We start from the raw sequence: 9,375 nt of genomic DNA, 5'->3' as shown, positions 1-9,375 counted from the left end.
GAAGGCAGGCCACCCTCCGGCTCAGGACCAGGAGTGGGGTGCGGGACGCCGGGCACCTCGAAAACGAACAGAGGTCACGGAGAGCCAGTGTGCCTGGGGTGGGGTCCCTTGCGTCTGTGGGACTCGAGACTGGAAGACGACCTTGTCCCCTCGCTCCCCTCCAGAGCCGACTCCGTGGGGACCCCCGCCCGTCGCGCCGAGAAGCCGCCGGAGATCCTGCGGCGGCTGGGGTGTCCCTCTCCCCGCCCCTGCGTCTCCCCGGGCGGCGGCGGCGCGACTGGGCTGGAGGGGGCGCTCGTGCGCAGGAGCGGCGCAGCAGGTGCCGCGGTTACCTCCACCTCGGCGGGGGGAGAGGGGGCGGGCCGGGGCGGGAGGCGGAGGCCGGTTCGGTGAGCCCAGAGCGCGGCCGGCTCCGCAGGCTGGCTGCGAGCTCGCGGCTTCCGGGAGCGCCCCAAGTCCGTGGAGGACCTCCCAGCCCGCAGCCGCCGGCGGCCCCAGGACAACGCGCACCGGCGTCCGCAGGGCCGCGAATCGCGACAAGGGCGCGGGTCCGGCGCGGCGCCGGCTCCTCCTCTTCTTCAGCCGGCTCGCAGCAGCGGAGAGCTTCGGAGCTCGGCGGGCGCCCGGGCCGCGGTGCGGATGAACCGCAGCGGTTGAGGACTCGACCGGCCTCTGCCGGGCGCCCGAGTGGGGCCGCAGCGCCCAGGGCGCGGGTGTGCGCGGGTGACATGGGGGCGGCCTGACTCGCCGGGCCCGGAGCGCTCTCTCCGGCCGCGGGCCCTTCTCGGCGGCGGCGGCAGCTGCGGGCGCCCGGCCCGGCGCGCTGTGCCCGGGCGCCCGCCGAGCTCCGCCGCGCTCTATGCGCCTCTGCGGGCGCCGCGGGCCCTGGCCATGGCGATAGACCGGCGGCGCGACGCGGCGGGTAGCGGTGCCGGACGGCAGCCGGCCCCGGCCGAGGAGAACGGCTCCCTGCCGCCCGGCGATGCAGCGGCCTCCGCGCCCCTCGGGGGACGCGCGGGCTCCGGCGGCAGCGCGGAGATCCAGCCGCTGCCTGCGCTGCACCCAAGCGGCGGCCCGCACTCGAGCTGCTGCGCGGCGGCAGCCGCCCCGAGCCTCCTGTTGCTGGACTATGACGGCTCGGTGCTGCCTTTCCTCGGGGGCCTGGGCGGCGGCTACCAGAAGACCCTGGTGGTGCTCACCTGGATCCCGGCGCTGTTCATCGGCTTCAGCCAGTTCTCGGACTCCTTCCTCCTGGACCAGCCCAACTTCTGGTGCCGCGGGGCCGGCAAGGGCACCGAGCTGGCAGGTGCCACTGTCACCGGCCGGTGGGGCGACATGGGCAACTGGACCAGCCCCCCGGCCACCCCCTTCTCCACTGCTGCCTGGGGGACCGCGAGCAACCGAAGCAACAGCAGCGACACGCCACCCCTCCCGTCCCCTCCGGGCAAGGGGAACAACGACTCAAATTGCGACTGCCACGCTTGGGACTACGGCATCCGCACTGGCCTCGTCCAGAACGTGGTCAGCAAGGTAAGGGCCACCGATCGCTGCGTCCCCGCGGTTCTTCTCCTGAACCCTTTTCTTCCGATCTCGGTTGCCTCTGCTCTGCGCTCCATCTCTTTCTCTGCAGATCTAGGTCCGAGCCTACCCTGCTGAGGAGCCCGAAATGCTAGCCTGTGTACTCACAATCCCGCATTGGCTGGGCTCCCTGCTGTCCCCCAAAGGAGATGCTCTTACTTGGATATGAAGCCAAGGCTGTTTGCCGCCCTCTGCGGTGCCGGTGACGCTGCATCCGCTTCTAAGGCACCGATTTAGCCTTTTCTAATTTCCACCCAAACTCCTGTCCCAGTGCACATATGGAAAGGGTGCCCTTCCCCCAAAAGTTCAAATGCTCTCCTTTATCTTGCTAGGTGTCAGACTCACTGATGGCTCAGCAGCGGTCCTGGAAGACTCAATCCCTCTTCTAGGTCTGCTCCTTGGAGCCAGGCCATAGCAATGTTCTTTCCACAGGCCGCCTGTCCCTGTGTTTCCTACTAGGAACTAACTATCCATGAAAAATAGTGTTCTACTCTCAGATGTTCTTTCTGGCAGACCTCAGCCATCCCACACGTGCCTTGATCAGATTAAAGCCAATTAAAGAACTGAAGTTATAGGCAAAGAAGCAGAGCCCTTTGAAAAGTTCTCCTGCTGCCTAACCCCCATCCCAACTATGCGCTGTCCTTTCCAGAGATCTGTCTGGCTGTAGAGTTCAATGTCAGGGTGTCCCCTCAAATGTTTTTTCTCAGGACTCCAGTCAGTAGCGCCATAGCATAGGAAGGATGTGGGAAGCAGAGTGTCATCGCAGCTCTCGTCCAGCAGCTGCTCTGGTCTGAGGCATTGAGACCTGGTGAGCTGGTCCCTAGTATCCACTTTGTCCTCCCTGACCCTTGCAGAGGTTATGCATCCTGTGTAATGTAGTAGGAGTATTCTGTGAGAGATGTATGTCACCCTAAAAATGGACAGTTGGTAGTGTTAGTGCATTATAACCCTAGATATGTATACATTTCAATTGTCTTGACATATGTAGGAAATACTGGATGCCACCTTGTCAAGCGCTTTGTGAAGCATTTGCAGTTTCTGCCCCCTTTGCATTTTAAACAGTGCATTTAGAGCTAGGGTGGTTCTGAGCAGTTTGAAAACACTTTGTCTAACCGTGAGAATGGATCTGGACAGTTTATAATTGTCTGCGTGGAGTCCGTCCCCACAACCAGTGTGTGTTAGTAAACAGTTGTAGTTCATGGATGAGTAAGATGAAACTCTTACATCATCATAATCATTGTTTTAATCTTGTACCAACCTGGGCAGAAACGCTGTGTCCTGTGGGAACTGTCTGGCATAGTGATCCCTCTGCTCGGCGAGATAATTGGGAAGATCCTCCTAGCTTGTCTCATCTTGACTCACCCCCCACAGCACAGCCTCTCCCTTCCAAAGGTGCTCCTGGAACTGATTCCCATTCATGGAGGGCAATATTGCTCTCTCGTGCTCTCTCTCTCTCTCTCTCTCTCTCTCTCTCTCTCTCTCTCTCTCTCTCTCTCTCCTCCCCTCCCCTTTTTTTGCTTAGTGGCAGAAACAATTTTAAAAACAGCTCCTATTTAAATTGCCATGTATGCCTGTCAGAAGAAGGATTTGGCAACATTGCCGAGTATTTTCAGCCCCTTTCTGGAGTAAAGGAAGAATAATGGTTTGAAAGAGTATGTGTGAAGAGCGCTTTGTGGGAGAGTCAAGTGGGAAGCGAGGAGATGGAGAAAGCAGACCAGCACTCTAGCCGTGGGGACCAGGAGACAGCACTCTTCCTGCCAGGCCTGGTGCGAAACAAGAACAAAAATAGTTCCTGAAAATAGACTATATAGAGGCATATTGGAAAGCTGGGCAAGTTTTTAAAATTAACACTCGGGAGGGGGCTACCTGACATGGGGGGGGTTCTTGACAACACATGGCAGTCACATGTTATGGACAAGATGGCACTAAGGAGTGAAGGCCTGGGTAATTAGAGGCATCCTTTCTCATACTGTGAAGGCTGGGAAGGACATCTTGATTTCCACAGACCAATATGCTCAGCTAGAGGACTGCCCTGCCACCGTGTTCTGATCTGTAACAATGCCTGGAAGAGCTTTTCCAGTACAGTTTGGCATGAGGAGTGGACTTCTCCCAGCGCTAAGTGTGCTGACTGGATTCTGTGTCCATGCACCAGTGTAGAATTTGTACCATGATGCCGCTGGCATTTTAGCAGTTAAGTGTCTGTCTACCCTGTACACAGCAGACAGAAATAAAAGAATCCTTCACCTTTTTGTCAATGGATACAAGTTCAAGTTTGGAGAAGTTGTCCTTTGCCCCTTTCCCTGCCCTATCAGCCATAGGCTGTCTTCAGTGTTCAGCATGGCTCCTTCAGCAGGAATGCTCCTGAAACACAGCCTTGTCCCTTCTAGCCCTGGTGGTTGGTTGGGAAGAGGTAACACAACTGTTGCCTTCATACCTGGGTGTTGGAAGAAAACAGTTAGACCCAGGATATGGAATTAAGTGGGTCCCCTGGACTCTGCGCGTCTTTCCCCTCCAAGTTACACCCGTGACATACACTTACTCCTTCAGTTTAAACACCCACAAGTGGGGCTCTGTCCCAAGCCGGCCAACCTGCCCTTCCTTGTAAAGAAACCTGAACTTCAGTGAGTTACACTTAAGTTCTCTCATGCCTGTCTGCAGCTCAGTTCCTGAGAATGCCTTTTTCCACCATAGAATGCATATTTGGTCCTTCCTTCCTTCCTTCCTTCCTTCCTTCCTTCCTTCCTTCCTTCCTTCCTTCCTTCCTTCCTTCCTTCCTTCTTGTTGTTTGTTTTGTTTTCAGACAGGGACTCACTATGTAGCCCTGGCTGTCCTACAACTCACTCTGTAGACCAGGCTGACCTTGAACTCAGAGAGATTCACCTTTCTCTGTCTCCCAGTGCTGGGATTAAAGGCATGCACCAGTATGCCTGGCTTTATTTAGTAGTTTCTTACCTGGCTGAAAAATGTCCACCTCCTTCAGCTGATACATTCATAACAAGGTTAGCCATATTTACTGTGGCACAGAAAATATGCCTCTTAAACATGGTACTATGGCACCCAAGCAGGCACTGCATGATCTACCCCAAAAGAGAGATGGACGAGTGCCATGCCAATGGAGCCTATGACAGATGCACCATCACCTTTAGCAGATAGGACATACTTCTAAGGACTGTGGCCCCCAGTCCACCTTGCTTTATCTATTAGATTGCAATCAGTGAGGACTTCTCTGCCTCTTCTCAGGTAGCAATGAAATATAGCCCCAGTTTCTTCTAAGTAGTCCTGAAACTTGCTCTGTAGACCAGGCTGGCCTTGAACTCAGAGATCCACCAGCTGCCTCTGCCTCCTGAGTGCCTGGATTAAAGGCGTGCAGCACCAGGCCCAGTTATCTTGACTGTTTTCATCTTTGGACTTGAGCCTTGCATTTGTTATACACACACTGGAATTCTCACCATAGACTCTCCAGTTCTTTCAAAATGATGGTGGCAGTGATGGTGATATTGGCACCACCTTTATTTTGTGCATCTCTTTCTAGTTTCTGGAACATTTCACATGAATTACTCCCTTTGATTAAGAATAGTAACCCAAGGCTGATCTTAACATAACCATAGCTCTGATTAGAGAAAATGAACACATATTTGCATGGTTCCTCGTTGGAAGCAGGTATTCAATCAACTTCCTTATCTAGCATTCTGTGCTTTATGCCCCTGCTCTGCTGAACAGAACTGGCAGTGCCTTCAGGATGAATCAAACAAACACCTTTCCCAGCACAGCAGGTGTGGGGTTCTGAAGGTAGGCAGCTCTGGAGTGGACTCCCTTTCCCATTCTCTGTACTGTGGTCCAAAGTTTCTCATGCTGCCGAGATTTTAATAATCTTTTTAATTAAAAAAGAAAAAGGAACCCCATGAATGTAAAAGTGTTGCTCTTCATGGCTCATGCAGCTCATCCTGTGTAGTTCTTCATGAGTATTGCTGGTTGCTAAGGCTCACTACCTTCTGGAGTATTCTCTAGAATCTGGTCAGCAAGCAATGCCAGCTAACCACCCCAAGCCTCTTTTCCCCCCATAGTTGTAGTTTTTATTGTTCATTCATCTCCTGCCTTCTCATAAATTTGCAAAGATTTCTGACCTTTGTCTTGAAGGCTGTTTAATATCCTGGAAGTAATTTGTATCTTTTTTCTAGAAGTTATTTAAAATGACTCCAGTACAATGTAATTAAGACTAAAACTAATTTTACTATCATTGCAATGGTAATATTTTTTAAAGTAGTCTACAGTGTTATCTTAAACTAGTAACTAGTTTCCATTTTTGAAATGCTTAGCACTTCTGCATATTTTCACTCTTCCAGTGCTTATTTAATGGAATCTGCCATTATTCTGTATCATATCAAAAGTATTTGTCAATCTTTGGAAACATTTTGTTAAGATTTAATTTTGTTTTTATGTGCATCTTTGTGCCCCCCTGCTCCCCCCCCCCCCGTGTGTGTGTGTGTGTGTGTGTGTGTGTGTGTGTGTGTGTGTGTGTGCACCATGTGTGTGCAGATGCCTATGGAGGCCAGAAGAGGGCATCAGATCCATTGGAGCTGAAGTTACAGTTGGTTTCAAGCTGTCTGACATGCTGGGAATTGAACGCAAGTCCTCTGCAAGAGCAGTAAGAACTCTTAAGCAACCAGCCATCTCTCCAGCCCCTCAGAAACATTTTAAGTTTCATATTCTTGCTGATGTACTAAAATTTCTTGTTTCCTAGTATCATTTAGTCATCCCTGTAGTCGCTTTTATAGGTATATACAATACAACAGTGAACATCTCTGAGCAAATTTCTTTTTTTTTAATTAACTATAATAGATAATGGATTGCATTGTTTAGGATATAGTATAAGCTGTACATGCCTTTAGTTCTAGCACTCAGGCAGAGGTAGACAAACGTCTGTGAGTATAAGGACTGCTTGATCTACATAGTATGCTCCGGGTCAGCCAGAGCTGCATAGTTAGATGTACATGGCTATAGTATAAGCCACACTGTGTGCTCTCTCTGCTCCTCAGGATAGTTGCCAGATTTTATGTATCCTTACAAAAATATTCTATTTTCATTTATATATTTACCTCTTGTTCATATCAGAGTTGAGTGCACATCAGTCTATAGAGAATTCCTCATTCTTTTTATGTCTGCATAGTATTCTGTTGTCTGACTGGGCCATAATTTATTCAACTGGTCATTTACTAAGAAGGCATTGGGTCATTTCTCATCTTTACTGTTTTAAATATGTATATATACAATAAGTAATGACATTCTTACACACAAACATTTGCATACATGCAAGATATAAGAAGCCAGGTATTTAAACCACCTACACTGTTATTTTGGTAAATGTTCCTCAGTGTTCCTTATAAAGAACTTAGCCATTTATATGCTCACCAGTAGTTTGTGTGGTCCTGTTCCCACACCTCCCATGATTTGTGGAGTTGCCAGATGTTTAAGTGTTTGCTAGTCTGACAAGTAGAAAATAAAATTTGACTACTGCTGCAGCATTTGTGTTTGCCTCAGTCTGCGGCTTCGCCATCTTTGTGCATGCTCCTTCCTCAGCATGGTCTCCCATCCCTTTGCCTTCATGTGCATGCATGCTCGAGGGTTATTTCCACTGACTGACAGCAGCACTTGTGGCTCTGACACTGCCTCCCCCAGGGTAATTACCCAAGCTTCTGGTTCTGCGTATGGTGCTTGGGTTGTACACATAGCTTGGTTTGCATAGAGTCAAGTGGCTTAGTCTTTCCTTCCATGGCTTCTGAGTTTTGTATTGTTAGGTTTATGATTTCCATAGTCCTAGATGGTTCGGGGTGTGGGGGAGGGGCAGGGAATCCCATGTTTTCTTCTAATAGTTTTATAATTTCATTTCCTCTTCAATTTGGCATTGCAACTGTTTTGTTTTTATGGTGCTGTGAAAGTAGATTTCTAGAATTGCTAACACAGGGGTAGAACCCACATTTTGTGCAGACTTGCTTCTAACCTGCAATTCAGCAGTGCAGAGGCCAGGACTGAGAGGCTGTGGAGAGGTCTGACACCCTCCCTCAGGGAACACAACTCTCTCCAGGGCTGTAGGACAGTTTTTCCTCTTCCATCATCCTGTTCTGAATAGTTTGGGGTGCCGTTATTGTTAGAAGCCACTTCAAGCTCTTTTTCTGTCCTCGGCAGTCTTTGCAAGTAGTGATTCCTTTTGACCTTTGATCCAAGGAGAGCTGAGGCAAAGAGTTGGTGTCATGTATAAGCACACTGGCTTTTCTGAATGTTGTCCTGGCATTGCCAGTGGTTGGTATACTGTGGGCATCTCTGCCCATCTTCATATTCAGTAACATAATGTTGGTGGCTCCCAGTGGGTCATCCAGGGGTGTTTAGGGATTTCCACCATGGAAACTGGCAAGCATCACAGACCAGGGATTGTGATTTTCTTCAGAAAGACAGACGTTAAGCATTTGTCACAGAAATAAGTGCAAGCTCACCCCACCCCCCAGTCTTTCATCTTTCCCTCCTTTACATGTGCATGTTCTGAACCTGGCACTGGGAGAAAAGAGCAACTATCCTAGGCCTGCCAGGCTAATGAGGGAAGCACAGCCTAACGGGTCGAGTCATGGTCTTTTAATTTCAAACTGAGATGAGTGTATGGAAAGAAAGGGGAATGAAAAGCCAGAACAAAGGAACCTGACCTGCAGGGGCTGGTGTATCTGAGATGGGCTAAGGGTTGTGTATGGGGAGAGAGGCTTCCCAGAGGGCAGACAGCACTTGCAAGGACCATGTGGCGTGCAGGAATGAAGATCGCCCGTCATTGGTAGGGGAATAGGACAAGGGCCAGGGCTCATAACCCACGCTAAGGACTTTTTCTGTAATTCCAGAGCAAAGGGAAAACCATCGGTGTACTGATCAGAGTTGGTGGTATGGGGTGGCGAGAGTTCATGTTGTTACAAAGTTGTCTGCCACCGCAGCATCAAGGTTGGACGGTGAGATGTGCAGGGTGGACTGGCTGTGCCCGCTGGGTCTGCTGCAGGTGTCCCAGTTTACCAGGGATGTGAACTCACTTAGAGAGGTGATGACATGGGGATGAGAAAGAGACAGACAGACAGACAGACAGACAGGAAGGAGGGCTGAAGAGGGCCTGGGCCCGAGAATTGCAGCTGCTATGGACTCCCGGTGAGGAAGGCAGCCTGTGGGGTAGCTGGGGGACCTGGTTTGTGTGTGCTACTGAAAGGTGCTTGGTGGAAGGAGGGGCCTGAGATGGAGTAGTGGGACATCACACTGGAGCTCTGAGTCCAAGCCAGACACTGAGCAGACGTAGTCAGACAGGAAGACCTGACCCCCCTGTCCTGGGCGTCAAGGAATGCTGGTCCTGAGGTGCATTCTAGAATTTTATTTACTCTCCTGCTAAAAATGGGAGAGTGCTAATTACATTTCTACAAGGCTGATTTGTAAGATTTGAAAGAGCAGATTTGGGAAACCTTAGGGTCAGAATGTCCATCCACTTACCTGCTTCCCCGGTATCCCTAGGCTAGACAGAGATCACAGTGGGTGTGGGGTGTCATATTAGTAGGACCTTCTTGTCCAAAGTCTCTAGTTTACATAAAATGGGGCTGTGGGGCAATTGGCATGTCCGGTTCTTATCACCCTCTGCCTTTTGTGACCGAGCAGATGGTCTTTTGTGCTCTAAGAATGCCCCTAAGCATATGTTTGGATTACTGTGAAGTTGAAGTGTGTCATTCTGTGGCTCTGTGGGGGTAGGTTTTTGCCCCTGTACAAATTTCTCTAGCCTGTGCCCCC

General features: G+C 50.7%; 1 protein-coding gene across 7 annotated transcripts in view; it reads left to right on the top strand.

The window, feature by feature from the left end:
* The first annotated feature begins 816 nt into the window (after positions 1-816).
* Positions 817-9,375, top strand: part of Slc22a23 (solute carrier family 22 member 23) — a 174,017-nt gene continuing 165,458 nt past the window's right edge. For 3 of the 7 annotated variants that reach the window (XR_013051553.1, XM_076573160.1, XM_076573161.1), the window contains exon 1: positions 860-1,530. Coding sequence is in view for 5 of the 7 variants with exons in the window: in XM_076573160.1 (XP_076429275.1) it covers positions 892-1,530 (639 nt within the window). In the remaining 2 variants the exon portion in view is untranslated. Of the gene's footprint in view, positions 1,531-9,375 lie in introns of all 7 variants that reach the window. The other 4 variants (XR_013051552.1, XM_076573158.1, XM_042278328.2 and 1 more) reach the window with 4 other exon arrangements.

This window comes from Peromyscus maniculatus, chromosome 5 (assembly GCF_049852395.1).
Source record: "Peromyscus maniculatus bairdii isolate BWxNUB_F1_BW_parent chromosome 5, HU_Pman_BW_mat_3.1, whole genome shotgun sequence".
NCBI classification, from domain to species: Eukaryota; Metazoa; Chordata; class Mammalia; order Rodentia; family Cricetidae; genus Peromyscus; species Peromyscus maniculatus.
This window is presented reverse-complemented; position numbering and strand designations above follow the sequence as displayed.